The 22610-nt window shown below is 38.8% G+C and overlaps 1 protein-coding gene across 11 annotated transcripts in view; it reads left to right on the top strand.

Annotated features, from left to right (window-relative positions):
- Window positions 1-22610, top strand: part of LOC124200468 (voltage-dependent calcium channel type A subunit alpha-1-like) — a 33258-nt gene that overhangs the window by 4790 nt on the left and 5858 nt on the right. For 2 of the 11 annotated variants that reach the window (XM_046596717.1, XM_046596723.1), the window contains exons 2-35: window positions 1111-1438; window positions 1762-1867; window positions 2016-2155; window positions 3675-3775; window positions 4591-4746; window positions 4938-5158; window positions 5267-5370; window positions 6396-6511; window positions 6754-6813; window positions 6938-7039; window positions 7548-7571; window positions 8386-8470; window positions 8538-8665; window positions 8762-8984; window positions 9081-9285; window positions 9386-9604; window positions 9797-9897; window positions 10055-10183; window positions 10292-10481; window positions 11738-11844; window positions 12289-12549; window positions 12628-12771; window positions 12860-13061; window positions 13176-13340; window positions 15249-15359; window positions 18456-18539; window positions 18624-18740; window positions 18830-18895; window positions 19671-19765; window positions 20314-20485; window positions 20617-20744; window positions 20820-21022; window positions 21146-21250; window positions 21391-21497. In XM_046596717.1, coding sequence (XP_046452673.1) covers window positions 1314-1438; window positions 1762-1867; window positions 2016-2155; window positions 3675-3775; window positions 4591-4746; window positions 4938-5158; window positions 5267-5370; window positions 6396-6511; window positions 6754-6813; window positions 6938-7039; window positions 7548-7571; window positions 8386-8470; window positions 8538-8665; window positions 8762-8984; window positions 9081-9285; window positions 9386-9604; window positions 9797-9897; window positions 10055-10183; window positions 10292-10481; window positions 11738-11844; window positions 12289-12549; window positions 12628-12771; window positions 12860-13061; window positions 13176-13340; window positions 15249-15359; window positions 18456-18539; window positions 18624-18740; window positions 18830-18895; window positions 19671-19765; window positions 20314-20485; window positions 20617-20744; window positions 20820-21022; window positions 21146-21250; window positions 21391-21497 — 4602 coding nt within the window. In that variant the 5' untranslated portion in view covers window positions 1111-1313. Of the gene's footprint in view, window positions 1-1110; window positions 1439-1761; window positions 1868-2015; window positions 2156-2448; window positions 2550-3674; window positions 3776-4590; window positions 4747-4937; window positions 5159-5266; window positions 5371-5977; window positions 6094-6395; window positions 6512-6753; window positions 6814-6937; window positions 7040-7547; window positions 7572-8385; window positions 8471-8537; window positions 8666-8761; window positions 8985-9080; window positions 9286-9385; window positions 9605-9796; window positions 9898-10054; window positions 10184-10291; window positions 10482-10716; window positions 10830-11737; window positions 11845-12288; window positions 12550-12627; window positions 12772-12859; window positions 13062-13175; window positions 13341-15248; window positions 15360-17668; window positions 17780-18455; window positions 18540-18623; window positions 18741-18829; window positions 18896-19094; window positions 19187-19670; window positions 19766-20313; window positions 20486-20616; window positions 20745-20819; window positions 21023-21145; window positions 21251-21390; window positions 21498-22610 lie in introns of all 11 variants that reach the window. The other 9 variants (XM_046596724.1, XM_046596715.1, XM_046596718.1 and 6 more) reach the window with 8 other exon arrangements.

Here is a 22610-nt window from a genome sequence, read left to right as displayed (position 1 = left end):
TTTGGGAAATATTATTTATCTTGTAGTTTGATCCAGTCACATCATTGATAATCACATTATTGATCTTTGGGATGAAAACAGGAAAACGCCGCTATGCCTTTATCTGTTTTGTAATTTATTGGGGCTGACGGGTAAAGAAATAAAATGAAATTAAGTATCGAATATGCTTCGTATCAAATTCCAGACGAAACAACCTGGTACAACGAAAAAAAGATGACTCTAATACGATATGAGGTACTGGGGGAAATTTCGTTAACCCTCTCCCCAATTACCGCCTGTGTAGTACTTTCTAAGCGGATTAGAAAGATCCGAAGTCAAGCGGATTCGGAGTGGTGCAAACACAATGGCGGAATGGTGATATCGGTAAAGAAAATAATACCAATTTCTCTCGGCTCGAATCGAACCGCATACCCAGCATACTGACACAGTTAAAAATGACTGCATTAAAAAAGGCGCGAGTAGTGGGATTAGAATTTTTAATCATAGCGTATTTATTAATATTTTTGAAGGCAACTATAATTAAGCGGTTGCCTAAAATCCTGAAAGAATAATAATTCTTCATACAATGACGTCCAATTAAAACGAAAGAAAAAAAGTATAGCTATATGCCACATAGACCAGTAGACAGTATATAATAAGCTAAGTTGTCGTAGAAAATAAATTTTTAATATCATCTAAAAGTCCAATAAATCAATAATGGTTCTTGGCGCTAACTCGTGCATTATATTAACGAAATTAGTTTCAAAGTACAGTACACGATTTATTTATGCACTAGGTTAAACACGATTTGATGTCTGTCCAGCACCCATTTTTTTAGTACATTTAAAAGTAAAAAAAGAAAAGCATAATTTTCATTGGGGAACAATAGATTTCTGTCCCAATGTTGCTTTGCCATAATTAAAACGATAATAGCCCTGCGATTGTTAATTTGCGCAACACGATGAATTGTGCACCGAGCTGCACGCACGTTTTTTTTCTTCCTCATCGGACGAAAAGGGAATTATAATGGATTCAGAAAAACCAGCTTGATATGAAAATGAAAAGAGAGCATTAAAGTTGACCTGAATAATCTCAAACATTTTTTTCTTTCCCCCTTTTGGTTGACAATAGGTTGGCAGCAACACAAGAGGCAGCGGCGCAGCATGCCGAGGAGGAAGAGCGAGGCCATTGGAGCGAAAGGGTCCTAGGACCTAGTCACTTGCCCGCTATAACTGTGGGCTTCGCCGTCCCGTTCTTCTCTCCTCGACCGAGGAAGCGAAAGGAACAACAGATCCACCGGAGACGGAGACGGGTCACCTTCCAGTAGAATTGGAATGGGCTCAAAAAGACCCATTTCTAACATGGCGACCGCTTCATCAGGATCGGGACCCACCTCGCTCTTCATTCTCACAGAAAAGAACATCATACGCCGTTACACCAGATTCATCATCGAGTGGCCATATCCTTTTCAAACTAAACTTTTTTACCTTTAAATTGAGGAAATATTTCAGTTTTTTTAAGCAATATCTATACATATTTGTCTAAAGATAGGATCTTAAAAAAAGGCTCTTCAAATTATTTTATTTTATTTTAGCCTATTTAATCGTGAAAGTCATCTTGATTAGCTGGTAGAATAATAAGGACTTGTCGAAAACGTTAGGCTATACCAAGACAAAATACTGAAATCTTAGTTTTGATGAACAAAAGCAAGATATAGGCCTAATTTAAAGCTCGCATTTGATGTGTAATTGCTTCATTTTTCCTTGACCGCTTAACGTGTACTCCGTTTGAGTATGCAGTGCTGTTGACCATCATAGCCAACTGTGTTGTTCTGGCTCTGGAGGAGCATCTACCTGGAGGCGATAAAACACCCTTAGCTCGGAAATTGGTAAGTTCTACTACATCCGGATTCCACACGATTTCGGTCAAATTAACTGTATCTGCGATACGACTAGTTAATTAGGGCCTGCCAATAATTTAGGGATGAAAAGATCGTCATGGATTGTAATGATTTCATTTTTTTTCTTTTTGTGCAGGAGAAAACAGAGCCCTATTTTTTGGGCATTTTTTGTGTAGAATCCACCTTGAAAATTTTAGCTCTTGGTTTCGCCCTGCACCGCGGATCGTACTTGAGAAACATTTGGAACATGATGGATTTCGTCGTCGTCGTCACAGGGTAACAATTTCCATCCATTAGGCTACATTGACTGATGTGTCGGCTTATTATAATACTGGTTTAAGTGCTGGGTTATTCATAATTTCTTCCTGATGACGACTTCAGTGATTGCCGCTGATCTTCCTTTATACACCTTCCTGAATTCCTCTGAATTCAACAGATCCTTAAAAAACTGACAAACCCCACAAACATTCCTGAAACCTAACTCTTCTTTCTTGGCTATATCGTATAAATGTTTAACTCTATTACGTATATAAAAACGTTCCAAACTGGGGTCGCCTGACTTTATGTAGGTCCATGACCATTTTCGCCGAGGCAAATGTGGAAGTCGATTTGCGTATGTTACGGTCCTTTCGTGTGCTGAGACCTCTCAAATTGGTCTCTCGCATTCCTAGTAAGTTTGGCCAACACAACGTAGACTAAAAACTGTAAAGACTTTTCGTCTCTATAGCTCCACTGGGAGTTTTGAATTGACATAGAGCCATCCTTTTAGCTCTAGCCCTAGAACACCATTCAGAAGATTCATCTAGAAATCGTCCTTCGTCGTTTATCATTTAGCCTACATACTTGTACATATATTAATTTCCCATGTCAATTGGTTATAGTCAGTTATAGTCTCCGAGTATCTGGTGGACACGAAACGCAAGCAATATATGCGTAGTATAAACTGCTTGATGGCTTCTTTTAGCCAAAGAGTAGGCAAAATGTTGAACTAGCTGTATATTACGCTATATAGCATACAATGAGTCATAGAAAAGTGCTGCTGATGAACCTTCTGGTAAAACTGACTAGCCCTCCTCTTTTATCCAACACCAATTTCACAGTTTGGCTAATTTTTCCGTTTCCAGCTTTTTTTTAAATTCGTCCTCCTCACTAGAACACATAACATATAGCAACTATTAGTTAAACTCTCTTGTTTTATCTTTTAAAAATATCCTAGTACCCTTTATAGTGTCAACAATTCCTTAGCATCAGGGAATGACCACGTAAAAGCCATTTTAGGTATTAACGATACTCAGTCAAACCAAATCAAGTCAGCTCGCTTTTATTCTTCCAATTCACCAGCCCATGAAGACGCCAAACTTGTATGAGTGGAGTCCCTGACGATTCCCTATCTCTTGCCTAAATAACGTCAGTGTCCGTAGTCCAAGTAGAAGGGTCATCCGCAGCCTTCATTCAGAGAAACTTAATGTACATTCATATTGTATATAACTAACAGTGTAAATTAATATATAGTATGCATAGACAAAATAGGCTTAGTCTCCTTAGACTGCTTGATTTTATCATTTGTTATTGTACATATGCTACTAGCTACTAGCTCTCATCCATTTTGTCTCTCTCTCTCTCTCTCTCTCTCTCTCTCTGTACGGTACAGTATATGATTTTAGACAACCATATTATAAAAGTTTAGAGTTTAGCGCGTCTTTTTATTGCCCTATACCGTAGGCGTTAGTTGATGCAGTCGACGCTAGTGTATTTGTGGATTGTGTATGTGGAGGCTTATTAACATTCCGTGCAGATTTGTGACGCTGTTCGCACAAGATGAACTGGACGTCGATTTGCGCACCCTCCGTGCCATACGCGTCCTCCGACCACTCAAACTTGTGTCCGGCATTCCCAGTAAGTTTTCCTTGCTTAATGGCAATTCAATCCAGCTACTTCACTCAATAATGGAGACTTAAAAGAGTTTTACTTAAAATCATCCTCTTTTTCCAAAGAATATTTACGAAGAAACATAATTTTTACTAAAAAATAACAAACAGCTTAGCAAACAAGAAAAAAAATGATTTAATTTAATTTTTTTATGGCTAAACTCAACAAGGATTTGATTTTTCAGTTTTGCGTATCAGAAATCAGGACTTCATCTATTCGTTACAATTTTCCCCTTTCAGTCCTTTCAGAACTGAGTTAAAAAAAAGAAAAAAAGAAAAAAACATTAGATTTAGAGATTGGAGAATTCGGAGATCAGAATTAAACATTTCACTTATTTGTGTCTTGGGGGGAAAATGATTTAGGTTTCCCCACAAATAATAATAATTCTGCAATCTATTTTTTAATGAATTTGTTGAATTACAGTGTGGGAAAAACGATCATTCTCATTAAGCTCTTTTTATTTTTGGTTTTATTTTAGCTCTATAACGAATCAGCTTAGCGAACCAACTTGATGTCCACCCAAGTGCTTGTAGTAATTTGCATGAGAATTTTTGTAGTCATCAGTTTCGTTAGTTTGATTTCATACGCATTTCTCAGTCATCGATCAACATATTCTAGAACGTCGGTCTCTGTATCATACTTAGATAGAGAATCGAACAGAGATTTAGTCTTTTTGCTCTGTCATTCGAGTCGAGTGTCCAGCTATTAGAAATTCCGTTGTAATTCGATCGGCAGTTTCGTTGATTCTAACAAACTTCCTGTGCGTTGTGTCTCCTGAAAAGGTTTGCAAGTGGTGCTCAAGTCTATCATCAAAGCCATGGCCCCTTTACTTCAAATTGGACTGCTGGTGCTCTTTGCTATCGTCATCTTTGCCATTATCGGTCTCGAATTTTATTCTGGAGCACTTCACAAAACGTGCTACAGCATTGAAGATTTGAGTGAGTGCAATTACAATGTCACGCTTATAACTGCTAATTAAATTTCTCCAGTGGAATCCCCACAGTATCAAGAATCAAACCTGTAAAATTAATTATGGCATTTCTATTTTACCTCAGATATCGTATTTTTGCGTCATAAAAAAAGGAAAGTTGGCAACAGTATGAGTCTAATCATAATTTCGACTTGATAGATGAGATTCTGGCGGAAGGCGAGTTGGCGACGCCGTGTAACACCGATAACGCAACGCAGGCAGTCGCGGGCAGTTATATATGCGATTACAATTCATCGCTGTGCCTGGAGAAGTGGGAGGGCCCTAATTTTGGCATTACGTCCTTTGACAATATTGGATTCGCCATGTTAACTGTGTTTCAGTGTATCACTATGGAGGGTTGGACTTCTATACTTTATTGGGTAACTATTTTTCACATGATTTTTCAACTACAGCATATTGATACGTGATACACGCCAGAATTGATATTGACATCAGGACAATGACATGATTGACTTTTTATTTTGCAGACCAACGATGCCCTGGGCAGTTCGTACAACTGGGTGTATTTTGTTCCTCTCATCGTCATCGGATCATTTTTCATGCTCAATCTAGTACTCGGTGTACTTAGCGGGTAGGTTCAAAATCAACGTTTCAAACTATTGTTTATTTTTTAAAGAACAGCATGTGCCAAATTACAAAAAATCTCTAAGTGGCATTAGAGAATTAATTTTTAAAAAATATGTTTGTATCGAAAGATTGCTAAAAAATTATCTATATTTAAAAAAATTGTATTAAAAACCTATATTTAGAAAATCATTTTACTATACTAAGATATAATAAAATAATAGTGTTAATCATTATGTAAACAAGCTCACAGCTAATTTCTGGGGGAGTTGTCTTTAGTTTCATCGAAGAAGTCTGTGGTCAAAAAGTCCAAACATTAAGAACAAAATTATTTGATTTAGCCTGTGTTTTTGACCAAAGATAAAGGTAAAAATCTGAGACAATCATGAACGAAATTAAAATGTTTGATTGCATATGTTCCAATTAAGTTTCAAAAAGGCTTAAGTTAAAAACTGGATGAAAACGTTGTTACGAGAATTATCACATAAAAATCACTACCAGTCAATGCAGTCAGTTAAAATTTTGATAAATCAAAGAAGAACAGAAGAGGTTATAGTGTAGAAAACCAGTTTGAAATGATCTTCATATGTCATAATATATGCACGCCAACGAAGAGAATTTTCCAACGAACGTGTGCGGTGCGAGCGACGTGAAAAATACCGCAAAGAGAAAATGCACCGCGAATTTACCCAAGGATTTACGGCCTATTTCGACTGGGTTAGCAAAGCAGGTTATAATTGCATTGGTGCTATATATATACCGACTACAACATTATCGATAATTGAACCTGTCCTGCTTTAACCACTGCGTATACTATATTATATGGAGTAGTAGCTATAGTGCTAACATAGCCCAAGTCGATTGATTTGAAAATAATTAATAATAAAAGATATGCAAATTCTCATGTTTTCATTGCGTAGATTAAACTGTAGGCTATATTGACCGCTTCATACATGCTGTATACTATTGTGCTCATTTTGTGCTGGTACCCTGCCGTCGACTAATGCAGTAATTAAATGACGGTCTGAATAGGGAATTTGCCAAGGAAAGAGAGCGCGTAGAAAATAGGCAAGCTTTCTTGAAATTGCGCCGTCAGCAACAACTAGAGCGCGAACTCAACGGCTACGTTGAATGGATCTGCAAAGCAGGTGGACTTTGTGCACATCTCTGCATTTTCTCTCATTCAATTTCTTGCTTGCCTCACCCCTTCTTGTCAGTGTGTCAGACTCTCAACTCTCGCCTTCCTTCTTAACTCGTCTCCTTCTTCTCCCAGTTCGATCCAAACAAGCTCCACCCATGTAACGTCTTTATCCATTTTTTTTTTCATCTCTTTCTTTTTCGGCGGGATTTGATTTCCTCGACTAACGGTATACGTTGCCGATCACAACAGAGGAGGTCATTTTAGCCGAAGAGAGAACGACGGAAGAGGAGAAACTTCACATCATGGAAGGTGAGATTGAATTTTTTGTTTTATGCCTAGTTATTTTCTAGTCTAGCATTACTTAAAAAATAAAATTTAAAAAATAAAATTTAAAAAATAAAATTTAAAAAAATATTTGAACACCGCGTTGCAGCAAGGAGAAGAGCGGCGGCGAAGCGGAAAAAGTTGAAGCACTTGGGTAAGAGCCGAAGCACCGACACTGAAGACGAGGAAAACGAAGATGAACCCGACGAAGGTATATACCTCTCTCAAAAAACATTCATCTCATTTATACATTTTTACCAACTAAATTAGTGAGGAATATATATGAAAGAGAGAAATCGGTGTGAAGTGAATTCCCGAATTTTTTTTCCACCCTTTTTTTCTCTATCTATACATATACTGTACCTTTCTTTTAAAAACAAAACAAAACAAGACTCTCAATATTCATTTTGATTGAATTTGTGCTCCTCGTCTCGATACTGATTGTTCTTTTTCAAGAATTATTCATTTTTTTTTCTATATAACTAACCACCAGAAACTTCACTTAATAGCCTAGATCCGATCACTTGTGTTGTTGTGTGTACGTGTGTCCCTCTCTCTCTCTCTCTCTCTCTCTCTCTCTTTCACTTGTGAAAAAAAAAACGAGTCTGATGATTCACAGATTGATAAGAGACAAAAAAGCTAATGCAGTGCAAATATCTTTATGAAAACGTGTGGGGATGATGCGCGTGTGCGGTTGTGTGCTGCTCGGCGTTATGCAGTGCCTAAGAAAAAAGGGTTTAAAGGTAAAGATCAGCAACGCAACGCCAGGGAACTTTTCCAATTCAATATCTTGCTACCATATATGCGCCCGTCTATATCTATTATCTATTTCGAATTTAGTCGATCAACCAAACTTTTTTCAAATTATATACGCATTTCGTATATAATGTCCTGCCGTAATCTTGTAACGTAGCTGTGTCGTTGCTGCTGAACTTGGACGACTTGTCATATTTAACAGTATTTCTTGTATATATACATTCAGTGTATATACACGCGTCTTGTGTCATGGTTATTATTAGTCTATATAATGCTATTAGTGACTCGCCAGTTGTACGGTAGCCGTTGTTGTCTGTATTTCTTTTTCTGGCTCCATGCGCTGTCATCCTGTTGCTCATGGCCGTTGTCATCATAGCCAACGTATACTCGCATCTCTGTCATCTGTCTAGAGTTATATAAGAGTAGAGCTAGCTGCTGTCATTTCGTGAAAGCGTTGGACAATGAATAGTAGCTGTCTTCTTCACTAGTCAAGCCCAACTTGTGTACAAAACTGTTGATTTCGTCATGATTCGTTGATTTGATTTTGATTTCTTCCGTGCATGTTTCTTGTGATTAAAAAAAAGCCAGTGAATGTAGCTTTCATAGTCGAAGAATGTTGGATAGTCCATATTTCTTGATAATTTTTTTTTTTTTTTTTTTTTAGTTTAGTTGGTGCACTGAACGGCGATGCGCCCTCGGAATAGTTCTGAGCTGGCGCACCGCTTTTAGATTTGTTTCAAGATGCAATCGATTAAATGTTTTCCTCCCGCTATCTGCGCGGTGTTTTCGTTCCTTTACCAGGTTTCTCTCGTGCCTCCTATCTCAAATCTAAAGTGAAAAACAAAGGAGCCTGCAAGCGATTTTGGAGAGCCGAAAAAAGATTACGGTATGCAACGATATTCATTTGGTTTCGCTCAAATGTTAAACATGACCTATTTTGGGACACATTGCAGGTTCAAAATCCGGCATACGGTAAAACAACAATGGTTTTACTGGTTCGTGATTGTGTTAGTGTTTTTCAACACGGTTTGCGTGGCTGTGGAACACTACAATCAGCCTCCGTGGCTGACCGAGTTCTTGTGTAAGTTATTTCTTCAACGATTTATAACTTTATAAATTTTCAAATCTTTTATTTTATCCATTTCAAAAATCAAATTGTTCAAATTTTTTCCGCCAGACTACGCTGAATTTGCCTTTTTGGGTTTGTTCATGACTGAAATGTGCATCAAAATGTATGCACTGGGTCCGAGGATTTACTTTGAATCCGCGTTCAACCGCTTCGATTGCGTCGTCATCAGCGGTTCGATTTTCGAAGTGATTTGGTCCGCATTCAAGTCGGGTTCATTTGGTCTCTCTGTACTCAGAGCGCTTCGATTGCTCCGGGTCTTCAAAGTCACCAAGTATGTTCAAAAATTCTTCCTCTCAGGAGTTGATATAGAATCTGCGGGTTCAAACTATTCATTGACCAATTTGTTTTTTAATTCGCTCTTTTACAGGTACTGGTCGTCGCTGAGGAACTTGGTGATTTCCTTGCTGAGTTCGATGCGCTCTATTCTTTCCCTTCTGTTTCTACTCTTCTTGTTCATTCTCATCTTCGCTTTATTGGGAATGCAACTCTTTGGAGGAGCTTTTAATTTTCCAGAAGGTACACCGCCAGCGAATTTCAACAGCTTTCCCATTGCCTTGCTCACCGTTTTCCAGGTTTGTGTCTCGCCAGTTCAGTTCGCCAGTACTTGCTGTGTCGATCACAAATATTCGAAATGACATTTTTTTTGGGGGGGTGGTGGTTGTCTGCATTTAGATATTGACGGGTGAGGATTGGAATGAAGTCATGTACCAAGGTATCGAGTCGCAGGGAGGATCGCGACGGGGAATGATCTACTCCCTTTATTTCATCATCCTTGTCCTCTTCGGCAATTACACTCTACTCAACGTCTTTTTGGCCATCGCCGTCGACAATTTGGCGAACGCTCAAGAACTGACGGCCGCCGAGGAAGAGCAAGAAGAGGAGGATAAAGAGGTAAACATGTCCGAGAAGAATTCTTTGCCAATTGCCACCAATTTGTCTTTCGGCGTTTGACACTCGACGTCTGCCCGACTCTGTGCTGCTGGGCATCGCCCATTGCTTTTGACGATCTCCACTTATCTAATGAATGGACAAACGGACAAAAGACCGGGTTAATCCTAATATCTTTAACTTGATTGAGAATAGAAACAGCAGCAGGAGTTAGAGAAGGAGATGGAAGCACTTCACTTGGGCAGCGAAGGCTCGCCAAAACTGGACTCGACATCCCCATCTAAAAAAGGAAAAGGGTAAGATCCGGACGTCGTCTAATGGTCTCATGTCTCAAATCAACTCGCTCCCTTTCACAAGCTAGTTGCTTACAAAATTCCCTCATTCTCGCTCATTCTACTGACTAATCATCATTTTTTAAACATAATTAAATGGTTGGATTTTCCTTTTTTAAAGCAAACGGGGACACAAGTCCGAGGGAAATGGTGACGCTAAGACTGGAGACAATGTCGATGACGACGACATTATGGGGCCCAAACCAATGCTGCCTTACTCCTCCATGTTTATATTGTCTCCAACGAATCCGTAAGTTAACTCGCACTTTTTTTCTTTCTCGAAAATCAAAGATTCATAAATGATTTTCTTAACTTTACTATGAAAAATAAAACAAAAAAAAAAAAAAAAATCAAACAGGGTCCGGCGCGCTGCTCACTGGGTGGTGAACCTGCCTTACTTCGATTTTTTTATCATGGTAGTCATCAGTTTGAGTAGCATCGCTCTCGCCGCTGAAGATCCGGTGGAAGAGGGAAGCTTCCGAAACGACATTCTCAATTACTTCGATTACGCATTTACCGGCGTATTTACTGTCGAAATGGTTCTTAAGGTAGGTTCCAATCTCCACCATTTAGCATTAACTTATACCTGTCTTTAAAAAAAAGAAGCAACTGAAGGTACGAACATCGATCAAATCTAGCAACACATTAATTAACAAAATGCCTTCCAAAGCCGTCTATAGTATCTCAATAATTGCTACACCTGACTCGTTGATTATAACTAAAAAGCGGAAATAAATAACTGGGGTGGTTATATGCTCCCCCTCTGGGCCCGTGACTTTTTAGGTGATAGATTCTGGCATAATACTTCATCCAGGCAGCTATTTGCGAGAAATTTGGAACGTCATGGATGCAGTTGTGGTCATATGCGCTGCAGTATCCTTCACGTTCGATATGATGTGAGTACTGGCCAGCCAAGTACCGATTTGAAAAAAAAAAAAAGTTGCGGTAGCTAGTTATATAGCTACACTCGATAAAAACCGAACCACACTCCCTATATTTACACCATCTGTTATCTTTGCAGCGGTAGAAGTTGTTGGCTGGTTGTTGGAATTCATTTATTGTTCCATATACCTGTACGCAGGCCATATCGTTCCAATCGATAATCTATCGATATTCTATATATTACCATTATGTATAATTGTTTTTTTTTTTTTTTTGTTTTTTTTTTTGTTTTTCGGGTGTGTTTCGTTTTGTAGTTTTCTCTTGTTGAATTTCACTTTGAAATCGACTGCGTTTCAATGCAGTTATTGTCAATGTCGACCAACCTGTACCGTATTTAGTAGCCTATCTATCGTTGTGAGGGCGTAGGGGGCGGATATTCTGACGACAATCCAACACGGAATAATCCAGTGACTGTCGCTCTTCTTCACTTTTATCTACAACACCTTCATTCTGTAGGCTATAAACATATTTGATCCGCTCAATTCAAGCTGTCAAGTTTGAATTACAGGTCGTTCAATATTTGTACCGTATTTTATGGGATATCCTGGTATGAAGTTTGTTTCAATATCTAGTACGTAGTAGGTCTCGTAGAGTTGTTATTTAGTTAACTTATATTCATTATGCGTAATATCTTGATTTATTTACTGATTACATTAACCACCCCCCTCCAGTATTTTGAATTTTCCGCTGTATTTCGCCAAAGGTGGCTGGGCGATTTCCCAGTTCACGGCCTAGCTGTATTGCAAATGGAAATTTCATTTTGGCGTCCTCGTTTACACAGACTCGGTCGAGTCTCTTTGGCAAATGTTATTTCACCTTTTACAATTGACTTTTGACACATATCTCTCTAACTTCTTTATAGGTTATAGATTTAGGTGTAGTATTTCACCCGGGCTCCTACTGTAGAGATTTGTGGAACATTTTAGACGCTACGGTTGTTATCTGTGCCCTGGTCGCCTTTGCTTTCTCGTGAGTAACACATCGGAACCCGACCATTTTTTTTTTTTTTCCGTTTTCTTTCCCCATTATACCCATCTCTTGTTGATTCTTTTACTCGTGTTATAAATTGTTATTTTCTTACGAGCTTCCGTCATCGCCGGAACCGAATTCGGTTTGGATGGGCTTATATCGTCGACGATATCAATTTGATACTGACGGTCACAGTATTTGGTGTTCGAGTAGATTTTTGAATTGCACCGAGTATTATTCTCATACCCCAAGATTGTGTCTGTGGTTGGCTATAATCATGTCATTTTTTGTCGTACGGTAGTTTCTCGTTGATATATTGAATTTCAACCAACCGAAATTATATACCTCAAATTCCCCCTCTCAATCTCTCTCTCTCATCCTGCCCTGACTCTCCGACTCTTTCAAATATTAGCCAATGACATCCGATCATTATCGACAATTTAGGGGAAGCTCGACTGGTCAGAATTTGAGCACCATCAAGTCGCTGCGAGTGCTGCGCGTGCTGCGACCCCTCAAAACTATCAAACGTGTGCCGAAGCTAAAAGCCGTCTTCGACTGTGTAGTCAACTCGCTAAAGAACGTCTTCAATATCCTCATCGTTTACATGCTCTTCCATTTCATTTTCGCTGTTGTCGCCGTCCAACTTTTCAACGGCAAATTCTTTTACTGCACCGATGACAGCAAGCACACTCAGGACGATTGCCAGTACGCTTATTTTTGGTTTTAGACTTGGCCTATATCGTCTGAGCGATTAATTACATTGGCAATTTCGCTGTCAAACAGGGGGGATTACTTCACGTTTTCCTACGATAAGCGGCCACCGGAAGTCAAGCGGCGCGAGTGGAAATCGCAGCTATTTCATTACGACAACGTGATGGCAGCCATGTTGACCTTGTTTGCTGTCCAAACGGGCGAAGGATGGCCCCAGTAAGATTTTTTTTTTTTTTTTTTATTTTCATTTATTATTTTAAAATTGTCTTCAATAGATTAACTCTTTGGGTCTTGTGTGAAATAGAGTGCTGCAGAATTCGATGGCCGCTACCCAGGAAGACCACGGCCCCATCCTTCACTATCGGATCGAAATGTCCATTTTCTACATCGTCTACTTCATCGTTTTCCCTTTCTTTTTCGTCAACATCTTCGTAGCTCTCATTATTATCACCTTCCAGGAACAGGGTGAGGCTGAACTTCAAGATGGAGAAATAGACAAAAATCAGGTATACATTTTTGGGAGGGGAAAAAATTTGCCACACATTCTCTCGTCTTTTCTACCCGTTTCATCATCGCTACATGAAATGTTGACCCTTGAACTGACAATTCGATCGTACTAGAAATCGTGCATCGATTTCGCCATCCAAGCCAAGCCGCTGGAGCGTTACATGCCCAAAGATCGCGAGAGCTTCAAGTACAAGATCTGGCGGGTGGTCGTGTCGACTCCGTTCGAGTATTTCATCATGACGCTCATCGTCCTCAACACGCTGCTCCTCATGATGAAGGTATGTGATGCTAAGACTCTTTCTCTCTCTCTCTCGAGCCGATCTGATGAAACTTGTCGGAACAATTTTCGGACGAGTCTGTCATGTGAACATAAATGTCATCAGTGGACAGTAATGGACATCGAATATCGTGTAACATGATAACCAACGTCGACCCTTAACATCAGGAGAAAAGTAATATTTAAATACTTAGGGCTTATACGCTAATTAGTGTTATAATCAAGTAGGTCCGGCGCAATATATAGCCGCACGATTCTGGCGTTGTTTCTCTCTGTCATGCTTGTTCTTTTCACGTCGCATGTTTTGCAAACAACAAAATAGCCATGGCATGAGTCAACCAAAATGAGTGTTAAATGCGTTCTCGGACACTTGCCAATAATAACGAATGAATGCGGTACTCCTTTGATTCGGGGAGTAGTATATACAAAATTCGCCTCACCATTGATTCAGCATGTCGTGTGTAAAAGGACTAAACACTTGTGCAAGTGAAATGGGATGCAATTGAATGAATTCCGACTCTCCATCGCCCTCCCCTAATCCTCTTTAGCGATGTCGCTGATGTCAAGAAACACGTCGTTGTGTTCCGCCTGCTATGAGCATACGTCATAGAATAGAACAATGCACTTAGTTTAAATTTTTTTCGTGTATGAGGAATGTTGCGTGTGCATGCGCAGTGCATCGAATAGAGAATGAATAAGTGCCCGCACATCCGTTAATTACCAATATCATTTTTTTGTTTTTTGTTTCGATGAATGTGAATTTTGAAGGAACATGCCGTCTCACTATTGACAAATAATTCGTTACTGTCTGCAATTATTATGCAAATGGTAGGCAAATAGCATGCAAATGCAGATTTGTGGAACAACTTGTTTTGTTCCCCACAACAAAAAAAAACAAACAAACAAAAAAAAACGGTCGTCTTTACCCGATCGTTTTCAAGCCCAAAAATTTCCTATTTATTTATTTTTGATTCAATTTGTGTGGTATGGCGTTTGAGATTTAAAAGAAAATCGGCGTTTGGACAATCGTATAATTTAGACTTCTTTCAATTTTGGCCGGTTGAGTTATTTTTTGATTTCTTGAGTTTCATTTTGTGAAAACCTCGATTTAATTCAACATCAATCTTCCATAATTTTGTATAGCTTGTGTGCGTCGCGGGGCATGTATCCTGCACTTGTGTTCGTGTGCACTTGTTCATTCTTTATATATTTTCTCTTATTTGATTTTTTAATTTGCCTGTCTCCGTGTAATTTCATTAATACGTAGCAACAATTGAATAAGCGTCAGTCGTCCTTTTTCGATAGCCTCATTCAGTAGAATGGGAAACGCAGTTAATTTAGTGTCAAGTTCTCAGGGCAAAACAACAACAACAACAACAAAACAAAAAAACGAAAAATAGGTTTGGTTTCCCATTGGAGGGTTTCGGTTATACGTTAGCTTCGAATCCCACTCTGAATTCGTTTGAATCTATTAATATCTCGCAAAGCCTTAAAACACGATTCGTTCCAGTGTTTTCAATAGCAGGTATTTTCTACGAAAATTGCAACTTTCAGATCCTATATGGTTTCCAATAACTCAGTTAGTCAATCAAATTTAGAAGAAAATGTTGAAACGCTGCGTTGTAATAATTTTTCTTATCTATTGGCCCATCATCTAATGCGAATTGAAACCAAAAAAGAAAAACAGTGTAGCCATCACGCAACGTCCTTTTGTGCTATGCTGTGGAGCTTGAGGTGTACATTTGCTAAATTCTTTGATGAATGATGTCAACTCTTTTGCTTTGTCCGACACGCGATGCCTTTCCATCATCCATCCACCTCTCTGACCCTCGTTCTTCTTCAACCTTGTCCTTGCCAACCAAAAATGTCCTGCTGGTGTAACGTCGGCGCCGCGCGATTTACATTACAGTACTACAAGCAGAGCGTCCTGTACAAGGAGACGCTACATTACATGAATACAGCCTTCACCGCACTGTTTAGCATTGAGTGTATGCTAAAAATCATCTCGTTTGGAGTGAGGGTAAGCCGATCGAGTGCCATCCTTTCTAAAAAACAAAACAAAACAAAAAAAAAACAAACAGGAGATCTCACCCTTGACCCCACGAACCAAGACACCCCCAGCCCTAAATTCCTCCATCAAAGTTCCACTATCGTTTTGAAAAAAAGTCAATAACTGGAAAAGCACTCATCTTTTTTAGCGCCATTGCGGATTCAAATAACGTAACAATTGGGATATGATATGGGGTGGAGACTGCGGATCAAAATCGGCCTGCCGAGTGTCAAAAAAGTAGATTTTTTAAAAATAAAATGAGATAACTAATATACGGGGTCATGCTTAGCAGCTGGATGACTCTTCTGTGGTGTACCCAGCAGTCATTGTGGGCTTATGTCTCGATATTCGCTTTAGACGGTCTCGACGGGATCTGACTATTTTGTGATCTATAATTCTATAATAACTCTACACGTACGTGTCAATTTAGTCGCACTGTTACGTCTCAGTTTTGTCAAAGTCCGAGTTTTCTTCTATTCTTTCTCTCACTTGACCTTTCCGTCTCACTCGCGCTTTTTCTCTCGTCTCTTTTTGCATATACTTCTCATTTTCTATCTAAACGTCGATTCAATTTCTATAAACCACCTATCATTTTTCTCTCCCACCCGATTTTCAGTTCTTTCTTAAATTCTTGTTTTTTTTATTCCTTTTTGATTCCTTTTTTTTTGAAAACATTTCCCGTACCTGATGTACACGACGACTTACGGAGGACCTTTGCGTCATGCGTCGCTATCGTTTCGCCCCGTTTCGCCCCATAGTGCAGTGCAAAAAACCGGCACCTGTACATAATAACCACCAAGCCCCAAAAATCTAGTTTATCTATATTTATTTTTTAATTATTATCGTTCTGTAGCATCCTCATTGAGAAATAATGGCATCAAAAGCATTACATGGTCACCACACATGCATGTACCGTTCATTTCTGTGTCTCGTGTTTTGTCCATCGTCCAAGTTTTTCATTTCCGAAGACCATTTGCTCATTTCCTTTTTGTTTTGCAGTTAGTTTTACGGGGCACTTTTCAGGCAAAAAGATGTAGCTAGAGTAAAGAACGAAATTATCTCAATTCAAGTCAAAAAAAAAAAAAATTTTTTTTTACCAAGTAATAAAAAAGAAATCAAGAAAAAACAAAACAAAAGAGCTTCACGTTTTATTTCGAAATTTCAATTATTTACGTTTTTTACATAAAAATTTTACTTCATATTCATCAAGTTAAATCGGTGACTGGTGCGTGCCGGTCTCGCTGTGAGCTGTAAAGTAACCTGAAATGACGAAGCCATTACACACAGTGAAACCAAATCGAAAAGTACACATGGTCTGCACAAGTTGCTTTTGGCTTTTGTTATTCTTGGCATCTAGATAAATAGAGATCGAAAAATTGGATAGTTACCCCCCCCCCCTCCCCATAAACCCTAGTATAAGCGGAGAGCGGATGCAACACGGAGTCTAAATAGTAATTGACAGTGACGAGTCATGGCTTCCGATATTTTTGACTTGAAATATGCATGGATACGCTTGCGGTTTCGTGGTTCACCATGCACGCATTATATAATTACCTGTGTAACCTTCACTTTTGGCTCCTTGTCAAGTCCACCAGCAAAGTCGGAACCCAATGGGGCATTACTGTATTTCTTTCAATGGTTCGCCTTTCCCGAAACAACTCTCCTCGAGTCTCCCATAATACATCACATCAGTACATCTGGCAATCTCACTGCTTATTAGAATCCCATTTGTGAATGCATGTCACGCGTTACACGATGTAGGCACATAGCACCAATAGTCGAAACAACAATTACAACAACAACAAAAGAAACAGGATGTACTTACTACCTCAGTATTGGATTTTTTCTGTCAACAAAAATTTCTTAAATATTTTCATTTAACCGGGAAATGATTTGATAATTAATGGATTGGTTTGTTCTCAATCTTTCGCCCCTCTCTTTTCCTCTCCAATCCCTTTCCCCACTTCTTTTTCGTTGTTTATTTCTATTGAATTTTGTATGATTTTATTCGGTTGGGGGGTTGCACCCGCTCCCGTTCGTATTGCTATATTCTCTTCATTTTTTTTTTCTTTTTTTTTTTGTTTTAAATTGTCGGTCATTTAATTGGGTTTGGATTTTATTTGGGTTTCCTGATTGTTTTCGTTTCAATCACGACCCTGTGGCGGTTTCCCGTGACCCCGGTTGTCTCTCGACCTCACGCGCATTTCCTTTTCCTGAACCTGAAAAAAACAAACAAACCCCTTTCCGTATATACCACAACTACGCCATTGCTACCGCAGTACTACGAGGCCCCCCCTGCACTTGTCGACATCCTGGCCTACATGAATCTTATCTTTACCATGCTCTTCTCGCTCGAATGTATACTCAAACTTGCTGCTTTCGGAATCAAGGTACATTCGTATTATTTGCGCCGTTCAAAAGCCTCTACCTCCTCGATTCACCTTCATACACCCTGTCGATGGTTATTCCATTATTACCTTCTATATATCCTTACATATATACTATTCACTTTCGTCAGATTTTCCAGACGGAAATATTTCGATTCATTCGCTTCCGCCAATTTTTATTAATTTTTTTGTCTTTAAATTACGTTTTATTTTGAATTGGGAATCCGAGTCTCCCCAGGAGTTGGTATTCACGTTCCCTCTTCTTTTCACCCTTAATATGTTTGATTCCTCCTCTGCGATCAACCACTTGGAATATATCAACTGACAGACGTTCGCTTGGACTTTGACAAGGCACTCTTAACTTTTCTACACCAGATTCGATTCAATAATATGAAGCACGATAGAAGGAATACATAAAAGCTGTTGAGTCGTCATTTTATATCTCTTCGAAGCGATTTTGGATACATCCCTCATATCTCCTTCCTCTCTCTCTCTCTCTCATCTCTCATCTCTCTCTCTCTCTCTCTCTCTCACTCACTCACTCACTATACCTGCCTCTCTATTTTACTCCTTTCCGTGTGTCTTGTTTCTCGACCAGATGTTACCGCCTCATTTTTTAATTTCGATTTCTAAAAAACATCTTTTTTCTTCCTCACTCGGACTTGCTTTTCGCCTAAAGAATTTTTTCAAAGACCCTTGGAACACGTTCGATTTCGTGACTGTCGTCGGCAGCATTATTGACGCACTCGTCGTCGAATTCGGGGTAAATACTTTGCGCCGCTCGATTGACCTCGTCCACTTCGACGGAAGGATTGAATTTGAATTTGAATTTGTCGACGCCAATTAGGAAAATTTCATCAACGTCGGTTTTTTACGGTTATTCCGAGCAGCCCGTTTGATCAAACTTCTCCGCCAAGGCTATACAATCCGCATTCTTTTATGGACGTTTGTACAGTCGTTCAAGGTCAGTTATATCCTTTTCATTCGTGTATTAACTGATGCGTACGTACCGGTTATTCTAATTATTCTGATTATTTTTTATTCTTACTCTAGGCTTTGCCTTACGTATGCTTGTTAATAGCCATGTTGTTTTTCATCTACGCCATCATCGGCATGCAGGTATGTGATTCATCGCGATTAGTGCCATAAAGGTGGTATCGTATTTTATAAAATGTCTAATCACTTATACTGGGTTAGCAAAATTTCAATGGGTTGTCATTAATAAGCGGTGATCAATTTCAATTCGATCTGCGATCGTCTATGGGTCTTGGATAAATAACCAGTATCAAAACATGTCTGTGCGTATATGTATAATAAGGTTTTCGGAAATCTTCATCTGGATCCGGACTCTTCTGTCAACCGCCACAACAACTTTCAGTCTTTCATAGGCGGTCTCTTACTTCTCTTTCGGTAAACTGACGAGACAATATAACCCAGCGCGAAAATCCCCTTTAATATCAAAATCAGCCCAGTAGACACAGTTGATGAAATGATTAGCTATGCGATGGCCGGAAATTCTGTATGAATATTGTGTTAATTTAGCTCGACTATTATTGCCTGTTGACCTTTGGATATGCTCGGTTGACAATTTTGGTATGCATCGAATCACCTTACATATCATCTAATTGATTGATTGATTGATTATTTATTTATTTATTTATTTATTTTTTTACATACTGTACGGTAGAAGGCGGCTTCAGTTGATTAGTTGACTTATTCGTATTTTCTATATCTGTGATGGCTCGGAACAATTTATTGATCATACGTCACAAGGCTAGTGATCTATCTACTCTGTATATAGTGTGATTCTATTTGCACCGTCGTGGACTGTTGGATGTTTCTTTTTTAGATCTGACCTAGTAATGAACGGCGAGACACTATTTTGCTTGTATAGGTGTTTGGTAACATATTGCTGGAACCCGGAACGACGCACATTCATCGCCATAACAATTTTCGCAGCTTTATTCAAGGCTTGATGTTGCTTTTCAGGCAAGTAGTCGTCTGCCAGGTTTTCCTTTGACTTTCATGTCTTCTATAAGTTCATAAAAAATACTAGGCCTAATAACGCTCCACTGGAATGACAATGGCCGGTGACGAGAATTATCCATTTCGTTGTCAATATAGCTATCAAAAAGAAAAATTTAAACTCATATTGACGTATTGATGAAACATTAGTCCTTTTCGAACTGACGTTGGAAACGCTAATATAAAACCAAAGATAACAAAAGCAATAAGGAAATGTCTCTGGTTGCATTTTAGCCTAATTTATTGCCCTTATAGTGAAAGCGCATGTGAATTATTTTCGATTTGGAAACAAGTAGAACGCTCGAATTTTTGGAACTTATTTTCGATACAACTGCAAGTAGTACATTTTTTTTTATTTAGATTTGCCTTTATACACCGCATCCGCCTATAGTTCTTTTTCTCTCCCCCCCCCCATATTACCAAAACATTTCTGTCAGTATAACGCGAATGAATGAGGCAAACCATTAAAATAATATCTTTTTTGAATTGATTCTCGATCGTCGACTATGAAGGTGTGCGACAGGTGAAGCGTGGCCCAATATCATGTTGTCGTGCATCCGTGGTCGCCAGTGCGATCCCAGAGCCCTGAAATTCGAGAATGGCCAGGTCATCGAGGACAAGGAGTGCGGCTCTAATCTGGCCTATGCTTACTTCGTCTCTTTTATCTTCTTTTGTTCATTTCTGGTAGGACCTTTTTGTTTAGTTACAATTGATTTATTATTTTTATTACTTTTTTTAAAAATTTCCCTGCCGCGATCACAGCGACGCAAACGTTTCCTTCCGGAATGATTAACCAATGATTTCATCGTTTGTAGATGTTGAATTTATTCGTGGCCGTTATTATGGACAACTTTGATTACCTTACGCGCGACTCTTCCATTCTTGGCGCTCACCATTTGGATGAGTTTATCCGCATCTGGGCCGAATACGACCCGAACGCAACGTAAATACTCAAAACAAGTTTTAACTTTTTCCTCTATTTGGTGAAAATAATTTCACTCGAATTGTTCTTTGACAGCGGGAAAATCCTTTACACGGAAATGTTTGACATGTTAAAAAATATGGATCCACCACTCGGCTTTGGCAATAAGTGCCCCTATCGCCTTGCTTACAAAAAACTTATTCGTATGAACATGCCAGTGGATGTCGACGGGAAGGTTCAATTCACCTCAACGCTTTTTGCACTCATCCGCGAGAATCTCAGCATCAAAATGAGACCTGGTGGGCCCATTTTTTCCCCTCATCCTTTTATGTGTTTTAGAGACTCATTTTCTCTATTAGTCTATCTGTGATGAAACTTAATGTAAAATTTTTGAAAAAATAATAATTCTATCCTTGTTGCAGCTGATGAAATGGACGAAGCGAACCAAGAGCTCCGGGTTACCATCAAGAAAATCTGGCCACTGCAAGCTAAAAAAGTTCTTGACTTGATCATTCCACCGGATAATGGTATGTACAGCTTGTTTAGAAAGCAAAAAGTTAAAAAGCTAAAAAAAAAAAAAAAAAAAAAATACCGAACGAAATTATGAATTCTTGACTTTGACTGACCCATCGAAATTTTTTGTTTCTATATATTGTCCAATTTAAAGAACTTAATACGGGGAAGTTGACAGTTGGTAAGATCTATGGCGGCTTGCTCATTCTGGAAAACTGGAAGACGACTCGATTTGGACAAATTGAAGCTTCTGCGTCGACGGTATGTTGGTGTGGGCTTATTTGTATGACTACCTTTATTTTTCTTCTTCTTCTTTAATATTTCGACGAACATGGGACCGATTTTTTTAAATTCCTTATATGTAGATCAAGTGTGAGAAACTTGCGTATATATATATCCTTTGGGAAAATTAGGGCTTAACATTATACAGCTACATTTCAAGTACAAATTTTATGACATAGTTGGAAAACCTGCAGAACGATAGGTTTCATCTGAGAGGATTCTTTGATACTTACCGTCCTTTTGACCTTTCCCCAGTTTTATCCATAAAACCTATCACGTTAGAGAAACCAGTAGACAACTTCAAAGCTTTAGTCATCATTTCATAACCTATCTACACTCCTCCTGCAGTACGTTTGCTTTTGGAAACATTTGCTTTCATATGGATCCGTTATACCTCTCTCCATCGTCAATGGTACACCTTTTGTACGTCGCTGTTGTAAAGTACACATTCCGTACAGTTTAGCAAGAGCAATTAATCGTCAATTTAGGAGACTATACATTATAGCCTAGTATATTTTTGTTTGCCTCTATAATAGGATTGCCGTCCTTACATAGCTATCTCAGTCTCGGTAGTTGAGTTTCTTGCCTCAGCAGCACAGTGCCAACTTCTCAAGTGAGATGCTGCTTTCTATCTAGTTGATAAACAATGGTTTTTAGAAGCCGCCGCTTATATAGCTACATTTGACAAAAAAACAGTTAAACAAAACTCAAAGACGTCGTTGTTATATAGCCTACATTTAGACATATTCTAGTGTGAATTGGTTTTATCGTTGTTGCTCAAAACTTGGAAGCCTTTGCTAGACCAAGTGTACCTGTATGCTTCTAATGAGATCCCTTATGTGGAATAATACGGATTCATGGGAAATGTTGTATTTCCAAGTAGGCTAGATTTGAAATCAGTGACTGCGTGATGTGTATACGTTAACTATGTCTTTTGTGTTGATTGTGGACCAGTGATTGTTCATTCATTGTTTTTGTTTCTTTTTTTTTTCTTTTTTTCATTTCAGTGTGTGATCCAATGATTTTTATTTAGCCTTTATTTAACTCCGCGTCTCTAATTTGTCTTTTATTTTTTTCTTTATTTATTTCATT

The sequence above is a fragment of the Daphnia pulex genome, chromosome 8 (assembly GCF_021134715.1).
Source record: "Daphnia pulex isolate KAP4 chromosome 8, ASM2113471v1".
NCBI lineage: Eukaryota > Metazoa > Arthropoda > Branchiopoda > Diplostraca > Daphniidae > Daphnia > Daphnia pulex.
This window is presented reverse-complemented; position numbering and strand designations above follow the sequence as displayed.